The sequence below is a fragment of the Geotrypetes seraphini genome, chromosome 1 (genome assembly GCF_902459505.1).
Source record: "Geotrypetes seraphini chromosome 1, aGeoSer1.1, whole genome shotgun sequence".
Taxonomy (NCBI): Eukaryota; Metazoa; Chordata; class Amphibia; order Gymnophiona; family Dermophiidae; genus Geotrypetes; species Geotrypetes seraphini.
The window spans coordinates 128,027,557-128,052,020 of record NC_047084.1 but is presented as its reverse complement, the minus strand read 5'-3'; the positions used below and the strand labels follow the sequence as shown (position 1 = coordinate 128,052,020).

The window sequence follows — 24,464 nt, the reverse complement described above, 5'->3', positions numbered from 1 at the left end:
ATTCTAAAGTGCCTCGTTTGCTAGGCCTAGGCCACTGGCTCGAGGTGGTGCTGCTTGTGGGTGTGATTTCCGCCCTGGCCGAGGGGCTGCTTCTTTTTACTCTCCTGGGCTCTCTAGAGGCAGGTTCTTCCAGCGCATGCAGTCCTTTCGTGGGGCCCGCCGGGGTGCCCATCCTGCCCAATGACTCCTTGCCATGCCATTCTTGGTTCCGGTGGGTGCCTGGCTGCAGGAATTTTATCCAAAATGGGCAGAGTGGGTTCTGGAGGTAATTCAGGACAGCTATGCTCTGGAGTTAGCACATTCCTTGCCAGATCGTTTTCTCGCTGCTCCCTCGCAGGTGTGGGGTGGAAGCAGTAGGCCTTTTGCCAGACCCTTCAAAGATTGTTGGATCTCCAAAGATTGTTGGATCTCCATCTCCATGTTTCGCCAGACCCTTCAAAGATTGTTGGTTCCAGTTCCCCCTCAGGAGTGGGGCACAGTTTGGTACTCGATTTACTTTGTGGTGCCAAAGAAAGAAGGGACCTTTCACCCCATCCTAAATTTGAAGGGGGTCAACAGGGCTCTTCACATGCCTTCCTTCCACATGGTAACTCTGCAGTGTGTGATTCCAGTGCTTCAGCCGCAGGAGTTTCTGATCTCACTCGATCTGATAGAGGCCTACTTGCACATTCCAATTCAGGCCTCCCATCATCACTTCCTGCACTTTGCGATCCTGGGGCACCACTATCAGTTCTGTGCACTTCCCTTTGGTCTGGCCGCGGCTCCGTGGAAGTTCACCAAGGTGATGATGGTCGTTGAGGTAGCGTTGCGAAAAGAGGGCATTCTAGTTCATTCCTACCTGGACAACTGGTTGATTCGAGCAAAGTCGTTCCAGGATTAGCACCCAGGTCACAGCTCGGGTAGTGGAATTTCTGCAGTCATTGGGATGGGTAGTCAACCTTTCTAAGAGCCAGTTGTCTCCATCTCAGCGTCTGGAGTATCCTAGGAGTACTGTTCAACACCTCCTTGGGAAAGGTCTTTCTTCCAGAGGCCCGGGTAAGCAAATTGCAATCTCAAATTTGCTGCTTGTGTCGTCCCAGTGTCCTCGGGCGCAGGATTTCCTCCAAGTCTTGGGGTCGATGGCTTCCCTCGATGTAGTGAGGTGGTCGCGGGCCCACATGCATCCTCTTCAGTATGCTCTTTTTCGGAGATGGTCGCCTTAGAGGCACAGTCTGGATCATCCTGTTCCACTTTCGGGCTTGCCTCGGTGCAATCTTCATTGGTGGCTCCAGACCTCCCATCTTGTACAAGGGGAAAGTCTCTGGACCAGACACAGTGGACGGTGCTGCTCATGGATGCCAGTCTTCTCGGTTGGGGAGCTCAGTGTCTAGGTCATTCAGCTCAAGGCACCTGGTCCACGGAGGAGGCTTCTTGGTCGATCGATGTCTTGGAGACCAGAGCCATCCGTCTGAAGCTGTTAGTCTTCCAGTCCTTTCTGATGGGCAACTCAGTCAGGGTTGTTTCAGACAATGACACAGCGGTGGCCTATGTCAATGATCTGGGAGACTCCAGGAGCACTTTGGTGACACAGGAGGCAGCTCTGCTCATGGTCTGGGCGGAATCTCATCTTCAGGAAATAGTCTCCCACATAGCCAGAGTGGAGAATGTTCAAGCGGACTTCCTAAGTTGTCACGTGCTAGATCCTGGAGAGTGGTGTCTAAACCCCGTGGCCTTTCAGTTGATAGTGCAGTCTTGGGGATAGCCCCTCATGGACCTGAAGGCCACAAGTGTCAATGCCAAAGCACCCTGCTTCTTCAGTCGTCGCAGAGACAGTCAGGTCGAGAGCCTAGATGCTCTGGTTCAACCATGGCCAACAGAGGGGCTGTTGTATGTGTTCCCTGCATGGCCATTAGTTGGCAGAGTTCTTCTCCGCATAGTTCAACATCGGGCCTTGTGGTTCTGGTGGCTCCAGATTGGTCCAGGCGGCCGTGGTACATGGATCTGGTGAGGCATCTGGTGGCGGATCCTCTTCCTCTGCCTCTCTTGGATGACCTTCTAACTCAGGGTCCCATTCCAATGTTCGATACGGGTCCCTTCTGTCTTACGGCTTGGCTCTTTAAAGGGATCGCCTAGTTAAGAAGGGGTATTCATATAGTGATCTCAACTCTCTTGGGGTCCCAGAGACTTTCCACCTCTCGGGCTTATGTAAGGGTTTGGCATATATTTGAGGAGTGGTGTGCTGCGAGTGGAGAGGTTTCTTTTCGCGCTTCCTTGCCTACAACCTTAGAGTTCTTGCAGCATGGCCTGGATAGGGGACTGGCTTGGTCTTCTCTCCATGTTCAGCTTGCTGCCTTGCCAGCCTTGTCAGTGTTTGACTACCATTCCTGATGTGATTTGCTTCTTGCAGGTGGCCAAATTGCTCAAGCCTCCCATACGACCCTCTGTTCCATCTTAGGATCTTACATTACATTACATTACATTAGGGATTTCTATTCCGCCACTACCTTGCGGTTCAAGGCGGATTACAAAAGGTTAGTTTAAGGAGCAGAATTACAATGAATAGAAGAATTACAGAGTTACAGAATTACAGAATTATATGAATTGTAGATGATAGCTAGAGAGGTAATATGAAGATCTTGAGGGCTTTTGGTGGTCATGTTGTTATATCTGTTTTAGGAATTTCTTGAAAAGTGTGGTTTTTATTTCTTTTCTGAACGTCTTATAGTCCTGGGTGGTCATCAGGAGGATGGAGATTTGGTTGTCCAGTCTTGCAGCTTGTGTGGCTAGGAGGCCGTCATGTAGTTTTGTTCTTTTTACTTCTTTGGATGGGGGGGGTATGAATGGGGAGTGCGTTTTTCTGTGTCTGGTGCTGGTTGCTTGGATGAGGCGATTGTTCAGGTATGATGGACTGTCTCCATGTAGTGTTTTATATAATATGCAGTAGAATTTGAATTGGATTCTTTCTTGGATTGGGAGCCAATGTGAGTTGATGAAGGCTTCAGTGATGTGGTCGTGTTTTTTCAGTGAATATACGAGTCTTAAGGCTGTATTTTGGATTGTTTGGAGTTGTCTTATCGTAATTGCCGGGCATGGGAGGAAGAGAATGTTACAGTAGTCTAGTATTCCTAGTATTAGGGATTGTACTATAAGTAGGAATTGTGTGCTTTCAAAGTATTTTCGGACCTGTCTCAGGTTTCTCATGATTGCGAATGATTTTTGGGTTGTTTTGTTTATTTGCGGTTGCATTGTGCAGCATCTGTCTATGGTCATGCCTAGTAGTTTTATGGTTGTTTGGATGGGATATTTGGTTGCGTTTATGTCTAGGATGGTTGTGGTTTGGATCCTGTCGTTTTCTAGGAGGATGAATTTGGTTTTGTCTTGGTTGAGTTTAAGTTTGTGATTTTCCATCCAGGTTGTGACTGCTTCCAGTGTTTGGTGAAGTTCCTCTGTCATGGTAGGCTTGGAATGATCGTATGGGATGAGGATGGTTCTGATGAGGATGGATCTGAATCTGGTTCTGTCGGTTCTAGTGCGCCCACCTTTTGAACCATCGGGCGACTTCTTTGAAGGACCTTACTCTTAAAGCGGTCTTCTTGGTGGCCATTACTTCTGCTAGATGTGTTTGTAAGCTGCAGGCTTTCTTTGTAGGGTTCCCTTCTTGGAGTTTGCTAGGGAGCGGGTTGTCTTGAGGCCTGTTCTTCCTTTCTGCCAAAGGTAGTTTCTCCTTTTCATGTCAATCAGGTAGTGGTCCTCCTGGTGTTGGGTAGCAGGGAGGGCTCTTCCGAGCAGAGACAGTTGTGCAAGTTGGATATCAGTCGGGTCCTTTGCTCTTATGTGCAGAGGACCCAGGAGATCAGGAAATCAGATCATCTCTTTGTCCTCCTAGCGGGTCCTCGTAAGGGGTCATGGCGCTTCTAAGGCTACTATTGCGCGCTAGATCTTGCCAATCTAATCTGATTAGCTTTTTTGACTGGGTTACTAGACAACTGGACGCCGGAGAGACACTGGACGTGGTATATTTGGACTTCAGTAAAGCATTTGATAGCGTCCCTCATCGAAGATTACTGAACAAGCTGAAATCGATAGGATTAGGAGACACTCTAACTACATGGGTTGGGGATTGGCTGAGCGGTAGACTTCAGAAGGTGGTGGTGAACGGTACCCCATCCGAAGCATCAGAAGTGATCAGTGGAGTGCCGCAGGGCTCGGTCCTGGGCCCGATTCTATTCAACTTATTCATAAGAGATATGACGCGGGGACTTAGAGGAAGGGTATCACTGTTCGCCGACGACGCCAAACTTTGCAACATAGTAGGCAGAAGCTTGTTACCTGATGATATGACACACGACCTACTGCTTCTGGAACAATGGTCGACTACTTGGCAGCTAGGCTTCAATGCTAAAAAATGCAAGATAATGCACCTGGGTAAGAGAAACCCGCGCAGAACCTATGTACTAAATGGTGAGACCTTGGTTAGGACCACGGCGGAACGCGATCTAGGAGTGATCATTAGTGAGGATATGAAGGTTGCCAATCAAGTGGAGAAGGCTACCTCCAGGGCAAGACAAATGATGGGATGTATCCGCAGAGGTTTTGTCAGCAGGAGACCTGAAGTTATGATGCCGCTGTACAGAGCCATGGTGAGGCCTCACTTGGAGTACTGTGTTCAGTTTTGGAGACCACACTACCGAAAGGACGTGCTGAGGATCGAGTCGGTGCAGCGAATGGTCACCAGGATGGTCTTGGGGCTCAGGGATCTCACGTATGAAGAAAGACTAAAGAAATTGCGGCTGTACTCACTTGAGGAAAGAAGAGAACGGGGAGATATGATTGAAACGTATAAGTACATCACGGGACGCATCGAGACAGAAGAGGATATCTTCTGGCTCATGGGACCCTCGACCACCAGAGGGCATCCACTGAAAGTCAGGGGAGGGAAGTTTCATGGTGACTCCAGGAAGTACTTCTTCACCGAAAGAGTGGTGGATCATTGGAACAGACTCCCACACCAGGTGATAGAGGCCAGCAACGTGACGGATTTTAAGAGAAAATGGGATACTCATGTGGGATCGTTAAGGGAGTAAACTCAGGGGGGAGGGATACTTGGAATGGGCAGACTTGGTGGGCTATAGCCCTTTTCTGCCGCTTTTTTCTATGTTTCTATGTTTCTATGATCAAGGAGACTATTGCTTCCGTTTATCTTCTGAAGAAGAAGCCTGTTCCAGAATTTCTCAAGGCTCATTCCACTAGGAGTCAGGCAGCTTCTTGGGCTGAGTCTTTTCTAGTGCCTCCAGTGGATATTTGCAAGGCTTCAGTTTGGTCTTCTCTGCATTCCTTTGTCAGACACTACCGTGTAGATGTTCAAGCGCATCCAGACGCTGTATTCAGTGAACGTGTTCTGGTGTTGGCCCTTTGGGGATCCCACCCTTGATGGGTACTGCTTTGGTACATCCCATTCAAAAGGACTATCCCAGTCTACCAGGCGCTACAGAAGGAGAAATTAAGTTCTTACCTGCTAATTTTCTTTCTGTTAGCCTGTAGACTGGTATAGTCCCCCACCCTATCTGTCTTTGTGTGGTGATTGCGGGTTTTTATTTTGCTTGTGTGCAGATTTTGGTTTTTTTTCTGCAGGTTCTAGAATTTTTCTAGGGCCAGGGAGAATTAAGAACAGTGGCTATGGCTCAGCTGGCTTAGCTGTGGAGATGTTTTCTATGCCAGGATTAAGTTCTACACCTGTTCCAACAGTTGTTTACAGATGTTTGTTGTTTTTGCACTCCTGTTCAGAGTATGTTTTACTGTTTTCAGTTGAAGTCTTTCCTAGGTTCTGCTTGGCTGTTTGGCAGACTGGATTGCAAGAGGGGAAGCTATCCTGATATACAAGTTTGTTCTCAGTCTCCACCTGCTGGTAGCAGTGAGGTATATAACTCATTTGTAAGGACTCTATATACAGGTATATAAAATCGGATGTATGTATGTATGTGCCGCGATCACGCAAAAATGGCTTGCCCGATTTGAACGAAACTTGGTATGCCGATCCCTCACTACCTGGGGTGATATGTTCTGGGGGTCTCACGGCCCACCTGCACATGTGGGCGGAGCTACAAACATAAAATCAGATTTCACCCATTCATGTCAATGAAAAAAATGTAAAACAGCTGCCAACGCAAAAACGGCTTGTCCGATTTGAACGAAACTTGGTATGCAGATTCCTCACTACCTGGGGTGATATGTTCTGGGGGTATCGCGGCCAACCTGCACACCTGGGCGGAGCTACAAACAGAAAATCAGATTTCACCCATTCATGTCAATGGAAAAAATGTAAAAACTGCCTCCGCAAAACCGGCTTGCCCGATTTGAACGAAACTTGGTATGCGGATCCCTCACTTACCTGGGGTGATATGTTTCTGGGGGGTCTCACGGCCCACCTGCACATGTGGGCGGAGCTACAAACATAAAATCAGATTTCACCCATTCATGTCAATGGAAAAAATGTAAAAAGCTGTGGGACCAATTTGAACTAAACTTGGTATGCTGATCCCTCACTACCTGGGGTGATATGTTCTGGGGGTCTCGCGGCCCACCTGCACACATGGGCAGAGCTACAAACAGAAAATCAGATTTCACCCATTCATGTCAATGGAAAAAATGTAAAAAACTGCCATTCTCACAGTAATTCCAACTACCTGGGGTGATATGTTCTGGGGGTCTCGCGGCCCACCTGCACACGTGGGCGGAGCTACAAACAGAACATCAGATTTCACCCATTCATGTCAATGGAAAAAATGTAAAAAGCTGCCATTCTCACTGTGACCAATTTGGACGAAACTTGGTATGCAGATCCCTCACTACCTGGGGTGATATGTTCTGGGGGTCTCGCGGCCCACCTGCACACGTGGGCGGAGCTACAAACAGAAAATCAGATTTTACCCATTCATGTCAATGGAAAAAATGTAAAAAGCTGCCATTCTCACAGTAATTCACAAACGGCTTGACCGATTTGAACGAAACTTGGTATACAGATCCCTCACTACCTGGGGTGATATGTTCTGGGGGTCTCGCGGCCCTCCTGCACACGTGGGCGGAGCTACAAACAGAAAATCAGATTTCACCCATTCATGTCAATGGAAAAAATGTAAAAAGCTGCCATTCTCACAGTAATTCAAAAACGACTTGACCGATTTGAACGAAACTTGGTATGCAGATCCCTCACTACCTGGGGTGATATGTTCTGGGGGTCTCTCGGCCCACAACTCTATGTTTCTTGCTCAAGGGTGGGTTCACCCAACAATTTATATGTTCTTGCTCCTGGAGGTGAAACTAAAAATGTTGTTTATAATCACGTTTTGCATTAGTTGTATTGTATTCATTTTGTCAAATATTTCACATTATAATTTGAATATTGTACTTTTTATTAAGCTGTAAAACAATAATTTCATTCACCACTATAAAGTATCTTTATTTGAATCCATTTACAGTGTTATTGCTATAATTAAATACCCGTGCAACGCCGGGTCATCAGCTAGTAAACTATACAATCTACAGGCTAACGGAAAGAAAATTAGCAGGTAAGAACCTAATTTCTCCTTCTAGACTGCATAACCTTGAAGTTCAGTATGGTTTACAAAAGTTACATAATAACAAAGGAAGGAAACTATGGAGATCTAATCAACCAAATATTTTGAAAAAAGATAAGTTTTCTTTCAATTGTTTTCTCTAAAGTGTACGTAAGAATGAGATGTAAATAGTAAGTGTTGAAAATCCTTATCGTAGAAAGCTGCCTGGAATGAGAGAGTATGATCATGATATTTCTTACTTTTACAACTCTTGATGGAGGGAGATTCAAAAAGGACACGAGATCTTCTTGTTCCTTTGAGAAGCTAATGAAAATCTATTAACTAAGTAAAGTGGGGCATAACCAAAGGCAGCCCAATATAAAGATTTTGTGAGGTTCTTCTGGAAGCCAATGCAATTCATGATAAAAGGGGGTTATATAGTCGAACTTCTTCAGACCATAGATAAATCTCACTGTAGTATTCTGAGTGAGTCTCGATCTGGTCATATTTTTCTTGGTGCTAGTAATATAAACAATGTTACAGTAAGCCAGATGGCTTAATAATAGTGACTGGACCAAAACTTTGAATGCAGGTATTTCTTTTTTTTTATTTTAACATTTTATACATTTTTCATATAACAACAAGTGTATCATAAAAATTCATACAATTGCATTAAGTATACACTTGATATTTCCATAACTTACTGTAAATACAACATATCATTATATAATCCTTACTATACTTTTAGACTTCATATAATATTTAATAATTACATCAACTATTATTCAATTATAATCCCTTTCCCTCCCCTTATTTTGATAGTTGCATGCAATATAACAAATATTATGATAATTTATTGATATTTTGTGATAAAGAGAATAAACCTACCCACCCACCCCCCCTTTATCAAGTATCTTATTATGGGAAAAAATTATATCAATCATTGCAAAAATCTGTTAATGGTCCCCAAATCTTCTTAAACTTATCAATATATCCTTTTTGTGTTGCAAATGAACGCTCCATCTTATATATATGGCAAACTGAATTCCACCAAAAGTTGTAATTTAATCTGTCATAATTCTTCCAATTGTATGTTATTTGTTGAACTGCTACACCAGTCAATATAAATAAATTTGTTATTATTTGACGAGATTTGACTCCGAGTTCTCATTGCAGTACCAAATAAAATCGTATCATATGTCAAGGCTACCGGATTTTCCAACATCCTATTTATTTGAGGCCAAATTGATTTCCAAAATAATAATATGAATGGACAATAAAATAAAAGATGATCTAATGTCCCTGCTTCTATTAGATGACAATGCCAGCATCTATTAGACTTAGAGCTATCAATTCTATGTAAACAAACAGGGGTCCAAAAGGCTCTATGTAAAAGAAAAACCCATGTTTGTCTCATAGATGCTGATATTGTCCACCTTAACCTCCAAGACCAAAGTCGTGGCCATTGAGATGCACTAATCTGATGCAGGTATTTCAAAGTATGGTCTACAGCGTATAATACCCCTTAGGAACCATAGCATCAATCTGATTCTTGAAGGTTAGATTCCAATCAAAGATGACTCCCCTCCCAGTATTTCTTTTTCCTTGGCTTTCCACTACCATCCCGCACCCCTCCTGACCCGACTCCCGCTGTCTTTCTTTCTGTCTGTCTCTGTCCCTGGCCCCCTTTGTCTGTTTGTCTTTCTGTATATGGCCCTGGCCCTGTGTCTTTCTTCTTTTCTTTCTGTCTCCCTTCCTCCCTCTGTCTGTCTGTCAAAAGCAGCATTCCCTCCCCCTCTATTTCCCTCCCCACACCATTTCCCTGTGCACCTGCCCCTGTGTCTTTCTTCTTGTCTTTTTGTCTCCCTTCCTCCCTCTTGTCTGTGCAAAGCAGCATTCTCTTCCCCTTCCATTTCCCTCCCCCCACACCAGTTCCCTGTACAGCAGCATTAGCATTTCCTCTACCCTCTTTCCCTTCCCACAGTGGCGACTACAAACGCGGGTCCGAGTCATTTACTGCCGCCCCCCCCCCCTTCCGTTCCCGCAGGCCCGACTGGCGATTTAAGCAGCGTGTGCATCAGTGTTCACACGCTGCTTCGGGTCCTTCTACTGCCCTGATTTACTCAGGCACGTGTGGAGCAAATCAGGGCAGTAGAAGGGCCCGAAGCAGCGTGTGAAGACTGATGCATACGCTGCTTAAATCGCCAGTCGTGCCCGCGGGAACGGAAGGGGGGGCGGTGGCAAATGACTCGGGTCCCGGGCAGCGGAAAGTTGCTGGGCTCCGCAGGCCTCCCCACCCCACCATCCTAACGTCAAACTGATACCTGAGGCTGGCCACCACCACCACCACTTCCGCAGCTCGCTCGCGCTTCGGCCGGTAGGTGGAGAACAGGGAAGCTTTTGTGATGCACGAACACGCAGCAGCAGGATGGACCAGAAGCCGCGCATGCGCACTTCCTATGTGTCGCTACAGCTCACGGAAAAGCGGCACACACTTAGGAACTGCGCATGCGCGGCCTAGCATTTTATTATATTAGATATACATTGACTGTATGTATCTTCTGTTGTGAACCGCTTAGAACTTATAGCGGTAATAAGAAAAATAAAATTATTATTATCTGTCTCTGTGAGATCAAATCCTGGTGACCCTGGGCAAGTCACTTAATCCTCCAGCGTCCACCGCTTTGAAATGCCAAAACCACAAAAGACGTTATACAAGTCCTCATTCCCTTTCCCTTACAAGACCAGTTTGTAATGACTTATTAACAATTTTAGTTCTTCTACCACAGATTTCACTAATACAAAGATGGGGCAGGGTGGTTTTGTGCACTGAACTACAAGTCATTAATGAAAAACTAGATCAAGTACATCATTGGCTAGATAAAAACAGATTGGCACTCAATATCAATAAAACCAATGTTATGCTATTTCCGTGGAAAGAGAGTTTTCCTCTTGTTGCTCCTATTTCTATTCTTAATGTACCCCTACAATTAGTAAAAAATACAAAAATTTTGGGGGTAATTTTTGATACTAAACTTTCTTACCATGATCATATCAGTAACATTGTAAAAATCACCTTTTATAGGTTACGCAAAATTCATTCCATTTCAAAATTTCTTTGTCCCAAATCAATTACAATACTTATTCACTCTTTGGTGATGTCTAAAATTGATTATTGCAATTCCTTATTTAAAGGAATTGCACTATATGAAATTAAAAGATTACAAATCATACAAAATACAGCCATAAAATTAATAACCAATGCAAAAAAATATGATCATAACACCACTCCTCAAAGAGGCTCATTGGCTCCCTGTTAATTACAGAATTACTTATAAATTATGTTTAATTATCTTTAAGACTCTGATCAACAAGACCCCTGCATTTTTATATCGATTTCTTGTTCCTTATTCTACAAAAAGAACATTACGTTCTAGCGAACAAAATCTGCTATCTGTCCCTTCGTTAAAAATTATCAATACAAGGAGACAATTTATTTTTTCTTGTACTGCACCACAGACATGGAACGCTCTTCCTATTTTCTTACGAGAGGAAAAAGAACTTGGAAAATTTAAATCTGAACTTAAAACCTTCCTTTTTAAAGATGCTTTTATATCATAATTTTAGTTTTAGTATTATGTTTTTCTATATGAAACCTGTGTTAATTATTTCCTTTTGTGTTTCCCCTCAATGTTTCTTCTTTACTTTATGAATTGTAGTTCATCCCTTCTTTCCTATGTTTATCAATGCTAATAATCAAGAGTTCTTACCCATTATTTAATAATTGTATGTACTGTATTGTTTGTTTTTGTTTTTTATATTTAATAATTGTTAAATTTAAAGTGTACATCGCTTAGAATATTTGATTAAGCGATTTATCAAGTCATCTAATAAACTTGAAACTTGAAGTCCCAAGAGCTTCTGGGACACAAAATGCATAAGAACTTGATGTTCCATGCTGGCTCAGACAGAGGGTCCATTCAGGTCTGTGTCCTGTAGGCTTCTGGGTATAGCTCACTTATGCAGAGAATGTACCTCTATAGAACCTAAGCTCTGCAGGACCTGTGCTCAAGGACTACCGTAAGCCTTGATGTGGTCATCTGTAGACTCTAGAGGGCTTTAAGAAACTCATCTGGTGATGGGTAAAAACACATGGGGTCATACAGGAGGGTTATAGTGGGGGAAGGGAGAATCTCAGTTCATTGCTGGACCTCAGAATAGGTTTGCCAATACAGCCCTGGATTTGCTGAGGTCCCCACCATTGTCTTCTCAGCCCCATCCCCCTCCTGAGCTGTGGTAGCCACGTTGAAGTAGAGTGACTAAGGGCTTGATTCTGTTCACGGCTGTGTCTTGTCTAGTAGAGGCCAAGTAAACATGTTTCCCTTTGAATTATTCAGCATTTCTTTTTGTTTTCAGTGTTTGATCGGTATATGACCATATCTGGTTATCAGATTGAGGAAAGCATCGACAGTGAGACCTCTGGCCACTTGGAGAAGCTGCTGTTGGCAATCGGTAATGTCCTGTGGTGGTTAAAGTAGGAAGGGGTTATTGGGATGGACTGAGGCCTTCATCCTGCCATTACTGGAGCTCTTATTGCTGGTTCTGAAAGCGCAGGAGAGCGAGGCAAGCAAGGAGACCTTCTGGCTGTCTGGCTTCAGTTCACATCTGCTCAGCCTGCTGTTTATAAGACACTGCTGAGGAGAACTAGATTGAGAAGCTCAAGCTGGTTCTTTTTGTGACCTGACATACCGCCTCTCTTCTTGTTTGTCATTTCCTGAGTTTTGGCCGGACCCTCTTGTGCTGCTGCTGTGTCTCAGCCAGGGGCCACCTCTAATCTGGTACATCATTTCTTGTCCCCTTTTAATGAGTGCAGCCTACAAACTCCTTCTGTTGCCTTCTTAGGGTCCCTTGTCCATTATGCACCCTGGGTACTGATGGAAAATAATTTTGCACATTGTCCAGCAATTGAATTCAAATGTGAATCTTAGATTTTGTCTATCTATGCTATAGATTAGTGAGTGACTGTCTTTCTTTGCTTTCAGTGAAATGTGCCCGATCAGTTCCTGGTTACTTTGCTGAGTCCTTATATTACGCCATGAAGGTGGGTCTCCAATTTTTTTTTCTCTTCCTACAGGTGAGGGAGAGTGCAGAAGAATTCCTGGAATACAGATGATCTAGTCTTTGGGGAGGGGGGTGTTAATTTCTGGATCAGTCTCTGAGGTGACTTCCCTTCGAACTGCAGGACTGTGTTTGAAAATGCACCAAGTGATTTGTCCTCTAATCCTAAATGCTGCCATGTGAATTCACATATCCACTGCTTGAATGGCATCCGTCTTGGGGCAGCCTTGAAGGCTGAATACAATAACATTTTAGAGCTCTAAAAAAATAAAAAGTTGGGGAGGGGGTCCCATTCTGTAATGGACTATCTGTATCTGGTGAAGGACATAAGAAGACTTGAAGCAGTCCAGAGGAAGATGAGGAAAATGGTGGGAGGTTTGTGCCATAAGACGTATGAGGAGAGATTGGAAGCCCTGAATATGTGTACCCTAGACTAGAGGAAAGAAGGAACAGGGGAGATATGATTCAGACTTTCAAATACTTCAAAGGTATTAACATAGAACAAAATCTTTTCCAGAGAAAGGAAAATGGTAAAACCAGAGGGCATAATTTGAGGTTGAGGAGTGGTAGACTCAAGAGCAATGTAAGGAAATTCTTCTTTACGCAGAGGGTGGTTGATGCGTGGAATGCGCTCCTGAGGGGGGAGGTGGAGAAGAAAACAGTGGTAGAGTTTTTAAAAAAGCATGGGATGAACACAGAGGATCTAGAATCAGAAAATAATAGGTAATCATTGAAGGAGCTAAGGCCAGTACTGGGCAGGCTTGCATGGCTTGTGTCCCATATTTGGACATTCAGTTGAGGATGGGCTGGGGAGGATTTCGATGGCTGGGATGGTTAAATAGGGTTTGAGTGAGCCTTGACGGAGACTCCAGTAGATAGAACCTAAGCACACTACCGGGCAGGGCTCTAGGATTCTGGCCCAGAAATATCTAAGAAAAAGGACCATTATGGAGCATGTATGGTTGGACAGACTGCATGGACAACTTGGGTCTTTATCTACCGTCATTTACTATGTTATGTTACTATATTGCCTAGTATCAAATTTCTGATCCCATAGTGTGCTAAAATCACAGGCCAAGACAACTAACTCTGTTTTTCATTAAAACACTTGGCTTGGGGGCACGTGATGCTGGGAAGGTGAACGGACGTGCCTCTGCGTAGCTCCAGGCCGCGCCTTTTAATCTGTTCCCGACCGACCGGTGACAAAACCAACACTGCGGACTCGATTCCCCTTGCAGCGCAGTATCTGCCTCTTCGCTTACATTCCGAGTGGGACGGATTAAAGGCAGCAAAATCTGCTCGGGCCGCGAGGGACAAGACCAGGGGACCCGAAGGCAAGATGGCGGAACACCACGAGGCACCTGTCTTCACGCTGGATGTGGCGGCGGTACAAGAACTCACCTGATCGCTTACCTTGGTCATGGAGGACAAACTGGCCACTATACATACCTTCATGGAAGGTATTAAAGAAAGTTTGGACTCCCAGGCAGGCAGGATTCAGCGGGCCGAAGATCGCATAGCCCAGCAGGAGGATGTCACGGCTAACTTCGAGGAGCGCATTCACACGTTGGAATCAGCGAATAGGGCCATGGCGGATCACCTCGAGGACCAGGAGAACAGGGGCCGACGCAACAATTTGAGGTTTGTGGAGATCCCTACCACCATTCGGGATGTCGACCTGTGCCAGTGGCTGGAGGACTGGCTGCCTAAAGCTGTTGCACTGCCTGACCCTTTGGCGCCGTTCTCTATCGAACGGGCTCACAGATTGGGCTCCCGACGTGAGGAGGACTCCCGGCCCCTGCCAGTTATTGCACGGTTTCTTAATTATGCCCTGAAGGAGCATGTCCTGGCCCATTATCGTAGAGGACGGGATCTTAACCTGCAAGTTGAGCATGGGTATTGGACGCCAGCACACTCATAAAGCTGCAGTTACCAATTACGCTGCTAGCTTTTACTCAAGTGTGAAAAATAACAAAAAACATGGAAAATGACGCTAACGCAAGGTCATAATTATTTATTTAGTTATTGTTTTTATGTTTCCATTATGAAACTCAAAAGAATAAAGCATAATTGCGTTAACAGTTGCGTTAGTGGGAGGTCGTTATAGTTGCCAAAATGCTGGCCTTCTGATAACGAACTCAGCTCAATACTTTGAAACTCCCCATTATATACCTTTGGCTCAGTGTGACATCATTGGCCCGTGGGCCAACCAAAAACAGAGGTGGTCTTTAAAGTTAGACAAAGAAAATTTCTCTACGTTTAAAAGTTTCAGAAATTACATTTGTTTTGTTTACATTCATTTCTGAATATACATTAACATTTTATAACGTATCCAATATTCCTTTTATCATTCTTAAAACTTATTTCAGACAATTTGTCTGTGTCAGGCAAGATGCTGAAATGTTCTAAGCCTGCTTTGAACAGCTAAGTTTCATGTTACACCGACAAACAGTGCTGAAAATTGGTCAGCCTTAGAGGAAAGGAGGGGCTGTCTTCCCCTCTCCCTAAGCTGACAGTTTCAAATTTCATTGATCTTCACACAGAAGCCTTCCTATGTTAGAGACTGGAATAGCAGTCTCTGACTCTAAGTTAAACATTTCCGGATGTTGTGTTCAGGATTTTTTCCTTAGTATTCTTCCATTTCATTTTTAATACAAAATTCCTTCATCCATCCATACTTGGGCCCAACATCCATACATTCATTCATACTTAAAGCAAGTTATATCTCAGATTGGGATATATAATCTGATATACTTTTTCTAACCAGCCTGAGGTACATCTGGTATCAATTAGAACCACAAAGCAGGAAACCTGAACAAAGACTTGACAGACAGAAAGTCACTGACACAAATGGAGTCCAAGACACAGAAGATATAGAAAGACAGAGAACAAAATGGAGTCCATGTATATCCTGATTTCCTCCATGATCTAGCCTAACAGCAAAGTACATAAAAAGAATATTATTATACTTTCCTTTAATATTAATCTGTAGTGTGTTTTTCTGGCCTTGGCTAATATTCAGAGTTTTATTCACCAATTTTTCGTAAGCTTCTACTGGGCGTGGCCTTATCTAACACATATGCTTGTATCTAACTAGAGTTACCCAGAATTATATGAAAAACAGGCCCTTTTGTAGAAAAACTGTACAAAAAATACTGCACTATCATGTCCTGGCATCCATTCCATTACCGTCCCATAGACATCACCCCCTACTGGCCACGAGCCACTACTGCTCAAACTGGAGGGTCACAAAGTGCTCATCTTTCAGGACTTTTCGTCACAAGTATCATCGCGGCGTTGAGCCATGGCACCCCATTGCAGTGAGTTATTCAAGCGCAACATCAGATTCTGGTGGGGAAAAAGCTCATCCTGAAATACTGGATCTCAGAGGAGGCCTCCTCTTATACTCTGTGGGTTGCCATGATGAAATAGCAAGCTCGCTTTGAGTTGGACACCTACTTGACTCGCCCGCAGGACCAATGGAAGTTCTATTGCACCCTTTGGCAGCAGATTTTAGCTCTTGATGCATAATTGTTGCTGCTGGATTGGTTCCTGTGCGGGCTCGAGTGGTTTCCCAGACCTGCTCTTTTCTCTTTTATTTACCATTTTACTTACTATTGTCTCCGGTGTGGCGCTCTCCGGCAGGGCGAATGTGTTCGAATGTGTTTGATTGTGTGTATGTGTTGTGAGTGTTTGTTGAGTCTGCATGTGTTTTGTAGTGTATAGGTGAGTCTTGGTTCGTTGGAGTAGTGCTAGGGTGATGATTGCTTGTGTTGAAGTGTTTGGGGATTGGGGATGTTCTTTCTATATTCAAAATCGGACGGGGGGCGATGGCTAGCGAGTGGTTTCCGCACTGCACTTTGCCCCTGATGTGGTTCTGCTGTATCATACATGCTCCTTTGTGAACTCCATTCCTACTTGTGCTGCTTGTACCACTATGTTCTTGTGTGATATACTGTTTGCTTTGTTGCCTAATGTTGGGCTCTCGTTGTCTAGACCACAGTTCTTCAACCGCCGGTCCGCAGGAAATTTTTGCCGGTCCACACAGGACCGGCAAGATTGACTCATTTCAACTTCCTGCCGGTCCGCACAGGACTGGCAAGATCAGCATCGGAAGCGTGCACTGGGCCGGAGAGATCTTGGGGAGCCTCCGACAGTGGCTTTCTCCCCTCTCTGCAGCTCTCCTTTACTTCCCAGCGCAGCGATTCATGAAGGCAGCCTCGGGGCTTTTGCTGAGTCGCAGCTGCCTCTGATGATGCAACTTCCTCTTTCCTCAGAGGCGGCGCGACCCAACAAAGGACCCGAGGCTGCCTTCGTTAATCGCTGCGCTGGGAAGTAAGAAGAGCTGCTGGGAGGGGAGAAAACCACTATCAGAGTCTGGGAAGCTGCTGGGCAGGGGAAAAAAGGGACAGCTGCTACTGGAAAGGGAGAAGGAGAGATGCTTCTGGGAGGGGAGGAGGGAAAGGAATCTGGGAAGCTGCTGGGCAAGGAAAAAAAAGGGACCTGCTACTGGAGAGGGAGAAGAAGAAGGAGAGATGCTTCTGGGAGGGGAGGAGGGAAAGAAATCTGGGAAGCTGCTGGGCAAGGAAAAAAAGGGACAGCTGCTACTGGAGAGGGAGAAGGAGAGATGCTTCTGGGAGGGGAGGAGGGAAAGGAATCTGGGAAGCTGCTGGGCAAGGGAAAAAAAAGGGACCTGCTACTGGAGAGAGAGAAGAAGAAGGAGAGATGCTTCTGGGAGGGGAGGAGGGAAAGGAATCTGGGAAGCTGCTGGGCAAGGAAAAAAAAGGGACAGCTGCTATTGGAGAGGGAGACGGAGAAATGCTGCTGGGAGGGGAGGAAGGGAAGAGAGTTACTGCTGGACAGGAGGAGGAGGGAAGGGAGAATGAAAAAAGGAAGGAAACAGCTGGCAGAGAGATTAGAGGAGGGGAAGGGGAGACACAGGCATGAGAAAGTAGAGAGATTGATGATAGGAAGGGGTCAGCAGAAAAATAAGCAGAGGGACAATGATGATAGATCTGGTGTAGGAGAGATAAAAATGAAGAGAGCAGTGAAGCTGGAATGAATCATGTAAAAAGGAGAGGGGGGGCACAAGCTGGATGGAAATGGGAGAGGGACATAGAAAGAAGACAGATACCATATGGAAGGGGGAGAGGACAGACAGTGGATGGAAGGGGCAAATGCTGGATTGAAGAGACAGAGAGGGCATACGCTGGAAGGAAGAGAGTGAAAAAAAGATTGAAAGCAGAAACCAGAGATGACAAAAGGTAGAAAAAAATAATTTTATTTCTATTTTGTGATTAGAATATATCAGATTTGAAATATATATCCTGCTAGAGCTGGTGTTAGACATAACTGGGGACTGCAAAACCCAGGCAGTGCTTCTTTAGCTTCCAGCTGGCTTAGGGCGCTCTCTGACCAGGGGGCAGTTGCCCTAGTTGCACTCCCCTAAAACTATTCCTGTCATGTGTTACTTCAGTATTCTGTTAGCATGATATTTCTGTGTAGCATTCTGTAATAATTTGGCTTGTTCAGTTTTCTTGATAGTAGAGGGGATATATGTGAAGGGGAGGGGAGACAGGGGTTTTGTTGATCTTTGCTCTGAATTATTTGTATTTATAAAATGACAATTCTACAGAATATTGTTTCTTTTTATACTTTAATAAAATACATTCAATATAAAATCATAACTGAGGCTTGTGTGGATGGGATCAGATGATTTGTGGGGACCGAGCTCGCGGAGATGGGGCGGAAACGGGGTTTTTAAATTTTAGTCCTAGTAGTTTGCCGGTCCACAAAATAATTCTTTTTTTTCTGCCGGTCCACGGGTGTAAAAAGGTTGAAGAACACTGGTCTAGACGCCTCTTGTCTCAATAAATATGATATTAAAAAAAAGCAAAAAAACAATACTTGGCTTGTTCAGTGGTCAGAGCCTGTGCAAGGGTGACAGGCACGCTAGGCAAACCCTTAGTCTCATCTCCCCTCCTCCTTCGTTAGTTTAGAGGCTTCTAATTTCCGACCCCTCCACATCCCTAATCAAGCTCAACAATCATGATCCTCACACACAGGTCCTAGAAATATGCAGCTTAAAGTAAGTGCTGGTGGTTTGTTGGTTTGTGTGAGTTGAGATTTATGGTTTTGTTTTTGAGTGCTGTGCTCTTTGCTGCCCCAGATAACCCCCTAGTTTTGCGTAATGGTTGGGCTGGTCCTGGTCAGTTGGGGGGTGTTCTCTATAAGTTTTTATTTTGTTCAGTTTGCTATACTTTTATGGCTGCCAAATGAGACTTAGGTCCTGCTGTCTTCCCTAGGGAGCCGGCACCAGTGACGATACCCTTATCAGGATCATGGTTTCCAGGAGTGAAATAGACTTGTACAACATTAGAAAGGAGTTCCGGAAGAATTATGGGAAGTCCCTGTTCAGTACGATAAAGGTAGGTGTCCTTTGTAGAAGGGGGAGGGAGCCCTGTGTGGCGGGCCGAGTGGGAAGCAATGATACTGTCCTGTAACACTAGACTATGGTGACGAATGACTTGTCTTCATTCACACTCTCACCTGCTGTTATGTTGTATTTCTGGGAAAAACTTTGGCCATTCTTGTTTCCTTACTCTCCCAGTTTCTGTTAAGATTCATTCCCACTGCAGCACTGAGGTGATTTAATTTCCGTCTTTCTCCTCAGACTGACACAGCTGTATTTCGGCAAAGAAAAATCCCGCATCAGGGCTCATTTGCACAGACTGTTTTTAAAATACACTCTTCACACAATTACAGACAATAATAATAATAACTTTATTCTTTTATACCGCCATAACCAAAAGTTCTAGGCGGTTTACACTAAAAAGAGCTGGACAACCGACAAAATACAATAATACAGTAAAAAAATAAAAATATTTGTAAAATAGAATTTCAATAATAAAACTCACTAAGTAATAAACTTATCGAACAAAGTGGTCTTGATTAATTTCCGAAAACTGCAATAGGATAACATATCTTGCTGAATACATAATAATAATAATAATAACAGTTTATATACCGCAATACCGTGAAGTTCTATGCGGTTTACAAAGATTAAGCGAAGGTACAAGTTGATTGAGCTTGAGAAAGGTGGAAGAAAGTGATTAGTAGGACAAGAAAACCATTGTTGAGGAGAAAGATTGTTGCCTACCTGCTTGAAATGCTTGGGTCCTATCTAAGAAGGTCATATCTACACCCATTAATTTTTGGATAAGCAAATAAGTAGAAGTTTCTAGTTTCTCTTGATGGTCTATGCAACACAAAATGAGGAAAAAGATAAGCTGGAGACAATCCCGATATCAGCTTAAAGCAGAAACAGGAAAATTTTAATAATACTGTTGCCTCCAAAGGCAGCCAATGAAGTAAATGATAATATGGACTAATATGGTTGTTCTTTTTTAAACCAAAAATCAATCGAACAGCTGTATTCTGAATTATCCTTAATTTCCTTAGAATTTTTTGGGGTGCTCCTAAATAGATGATGTTACAATAATCTAAAATAGATAAAACTAATGCCTGCACCAATAGTCTGAACAATAAAGGATCAAAATATTTTTTTATGGTTCTTAATTTCCAAAGCATTTTTGTACCACTAAGTTTGTGTGTTCTGCTAGTGTTAAATGTTGGTCTAGTGTGACTCCCAGAATTTTGATAGATTTAATAATCGGGTAGTTATGACCATTAAGATGAAGCATTGAGTTTGTTATTTTGTCGTTGGGACTAGCCAGGAAAAGTTTGGTCTTTTCCATATTGAGTTTCGGTTTGAAATTAATTGTCCATTGTTCTATCTGAGTCATAATAGAAGATATCTGGTTTAAAATTTCAGTGGTAAAATTATGTAGAGGGATTAAAATAGAAATGTCATCTGCGTATATATAAAATTTTACATTTACAATTCCTACCCAGGGTAACAAAAGAGACCAACGCTTAAAATTGCCGATGCCGCAACTTGGTCTCTGGATCTTTTGTTACACTGGGTAAGAATTGTCTGTGGTTGTGTGAAGTGAGTGTGCCTATCCCATTTTTCTTAAATTGTTTTGACTTTCCCTGGGAGACTGTTCAGTGCGTCCAACACTTTCTGAAGTTCTCCCTGAGGCTCCTATGTTTACTCTATTCTAATGCAGGGCTGCCTCTAGGCTCCTAATCCAGCCTGCACAGCTGGTCTCAACCATCTTTGTCTTCTGGCCCACTAATTTAATTTAGTTACAGGCCAACTGAATTTTGATTTCAGATTTGGCACTGAAACTGAACCAAAATCCAAGTTCAGGTTTTAGCTGAAACCAAACCTCTCCCTGCCCCTCCCCTTCCTGTCCAACCACCCGTAGGCCCTCTTCAGGCCTACCTTAGTGAAACTCTGGTGGTCTAGTAGTATCTTTGGGAACAGGAATGGACAGGAGCGAGTGGTTCCAGTTGAAAAATGGCTGCCAGATCCTTCCGTAGTAGTCTTATGAGGCTGCCATGATTTGGATTGGAAGAACAAGGAAGCAGCGCACCACAAAGAATGAGCAAAACCAAAGGGGATGGAACTGTACAGACCCCACAGGAGGAAGAGCTGGAAAGAACATCTCTGAACCACAAAGTCCAATATTTAATCTTTCAGGTAAAACACTCCCATAAATCATCTTCTGTGTTGACGTGTACAGTTCCATCCTCGCTCTTCTTTGGTTTTACTGTTTGGTTTGAAGGGGCAGGAAGGAGTGGCGTTCATTCCTGCCACTAAAGAGACTTCAGTAAGAGAGGCCTGGGAGAGGGACCTTCGGGTGGGAAGTGTGTGTGTGAAAGAGCAATCGTAGGGAGAAAGGTTCTGCCAGCACAGGGGCTTTTATGGTTGGGGGGGCAGTTTTGTTTACGGTTTCAGTTTCTGCTGTAGATTCAATTTCGGCTGAAACCAAAGATCCTGGATTCAGTCAGGCTCTAAATTTAATACGGTTGTTTGCATTCTGCTTTTTCAGTTACAAAGAACAAAATGGAGTATAACATAAGACGACAATTATTTAGAAATATACAGTAACTACAATATTAAATCTCCAACTTTTATTTCCGCTCACACGGGGCCTTAATATTCCTCATTTTAAAATCCCCAAGGGGTAGATATTCAACTGGTAACAACAGGCATTATCTCTGGATGTTCAATGCCAGGCCATGTCCAGGTTTATGCATCTGGTTAGTTAAGTGCAATATTCAGCACTTTAACCACCTCATAAAGACAGAACTCACTCACGCGGTCCGATTTCACACGGTTAGATGTTCAGTATAGGTCTCGAACCACATGAATGCCAAATCTGTCACCAGAGCACGGTGGTGTCCCTCCCCACATCCACGCACTCCTTTCCCCGTACCTCTGTTGCGCTAGTGCCGGCTCTTTCTCTGACGTCGCTTCCTGGACCCGTGCCCAGGAAGTGACGTCGGAGGAAGAGACGATACTGGTGTGACAGCAGCTTGTTGCGTGCACCAGGAACGTTATGGAGGTATGGGGGAAGGGAAGTGGCAGTGCAATATTCAGCACTTTAACCACCTCATAAAGACAGAACTCACTCACGCGGTCCGATTTCACACAGTTAGATCTTCAGTATAGGTCTCGAACCACATGAATGCCAAATCTGTCACCAGAGCACGGTGGTGTCCCTCCCCACATCCACGCACTCCTTTCCCCGTACCTCTGTTGCGCTTGTGCCGGCTCTTTCTCTGATGTCGCTTCCTGGACCCGTGCCCAGGAAGTGACGTCGGAGGAAGAGACGATACTGGTGTGACAGCAGCTTGTTGCGTGCACCAGGAACGTTATGGAGGTATGGGGGAAGGGAAGTGGCATGCACCTTAATAGATTGTGAGCCCGCCGGGACAGACAGGAAAAAATGCTTGAGTACCTGAATAAATTAATGTAAACCGTTCTGAGCTTCCCTGGGAGAACGTATAGAAAACTGAAAAAATAAATAAATACATGGCAATGGGGGGGGGGGGACACCCTCACCAAGATGGCACCTAGGGTGGACCTCCTCCCCCCCTTACGACGCCACTACCAGAGTACTCGCCAGTATTCAGCACTCTTTTTTTTTCAAATTCTTTATTCATTTTTCCATCTTACATCAAGTACACAATATTTTACATCACTTGAATTTCTTTCTATTATCAACTTAAATACATAAAATTATTCCCTCCCCACAAACAAACCTTTAATAGAACTTTATACCATCCCTCCTCCCCCTATGTATAAAAATGTACTTTCAGTGTAAAATGATGTCTAATTATTGCAATAATTTGTCAATGGCCCCCCAATTAAAAAAAAAATATTTAAAAAGTATTCATCACTTAACTGGCTAAGCCCCATTGGGTTTCAGATATGAATTGTATGACGCATGTTCATCCCAATTCTGTTCTTGCACCTTCTGCTTCCACTTGGCCACAGTTTTGATAGAAATGGTTTTGTCTGGGAATAGTTTAACCCTGCCACCCCTTACCACTGAAATTCCTCAAACACAACCCCCATAGTGTTATACTTGAGCCAAAGTGTTTGGGCGCTCCTATTCCAGAATCTTCTTTCCTCTGAGAAAGGGGGAGGGTTGTGTGTGGCAGTTGAACATCTCTGACCTCTAGGGAACACATTCAAGCCATTGAAAGTCCATCTCATAGAGCCTCTGTTAGCCCTGCTGCGCTCAGTCTGCACTCTTGGAGTTAAGACCTACCAGATGGCACTGACATTTGTCTATTTCTACGCAAATGAGCCATAGAATCGCAGATAACAGGTGAACGAGTCTTGTATGTAGGCTGTGGTGTGACTTTTGTGTCTTCTTTTGCAGAATGACTCATCCGGTGACTATCGGGAGGCCCTGCTGCTGCTCTGTGGAGGCGATGACGAGTGATGTGGGCGTGAACGATGGTTCTGCTCGTCAGTCCGCCAGTCCTTCCGTTTCAATGCCTTTAGTGCTCTCTAGCTGCTTCTCTGTATCCGCTAGCCCACTGCCCTTTTTAACGCCTCTATAGCAGAAGCCGGTCTCAGTTGTCCCATGTAGTCTTGCAAGTATGAAGGCGCCAGCCATGACCTTAACGCGCATGGTCTGAAGAAGATGTTTACAAAGCATAGATCAACAATTTATTATAAAATTAAAGAACGTAAAAAGCTGATTCCCATGTGTTCTCCTGATTCATTTCTGGCTGATCTTTGGAAAAAAAAAAGTGTAAATGTGATCTAAGGTCATTGTGGAGCATCTGCTTATATCGGCGTAAAGTAAGTGGCGCACAGCAGCTACTGGTGACCAGCAAGAAAGTAATCCTGCCCAACGAAGGAGGTCCACTTTAATGCATGTTGGAAATGACACTTCCCACCTCTCCCAGCCACCATTTCTGGACTTGTTTGGGCTTTGCTGTTTGTCCTACTCATTATTATACTTCTCCCTCCTATCCCACTGTCTGTCAATGAATGTCTGTTTCTCACTTATAATGTATTAGAAAACAAAAACAAAACTGCAGACAGTATGTACAAATATAAATGCGGTTAATATTACCACCCTTTGAAAAAAAATCTAAGGATCCGACACGGTCCGTGTTTCGGTAAACACGCCTTCTTCAGGGGTCCAGGTTTGGGAAGGTTTGAAATGGACCGCAATTTAAATTGATAATAAACAGAAGCCTGTATCAATGTAGAATCAATCGCGCACTAATAATAATAACTTTATTCTTTTATACTGCCATAACCAAAAGTTCTAGGCGGTTAACACTAAAAAGAGCTGGACAATCGGCGAAATACAATAATACAGTAAAAAAATAAAAATATTTGTAAAATAGAATTTCAATAATAAAACTCACTAAGTA

General features: G+C 44.0%; 1 protein-coding gene across 2 annotated transcripts in view; it reads left to right on the top strand.

The window, feature by feature from the left end:
- Positions 1-23,777, top strand: part of ANXA5 (annexin A5) — a 145,223-nt gene extending 121,446 nt beyond the window's left edge. For both annotated transcript variants that reach the window (XM_033938395.1, XM_033938384.1), the window contains 4 exons: positions 11,949-12,044; positions 12,575-12,633; positions 18,956-19,078; positions 23,453-23,777. In XM_033938395.1, coding sequence (XP_033794286.1) covers positions 11,949-12,044; positions 12,575-12,633; positions 18,956-19,078; positions 23,453-23,515 — 341 coding nt within the window. In that variant the 3' untranslated portion in view covers positions 23,516-23,777. The remainder of the gene's footprint in view (positions 1-11,948; positions 12,045-12,574; positions 12,634-18,955; positions 19,079-23,452) is intronic.
- Positions 23,778-24,464: the final 687 nt, after the last annotated feature.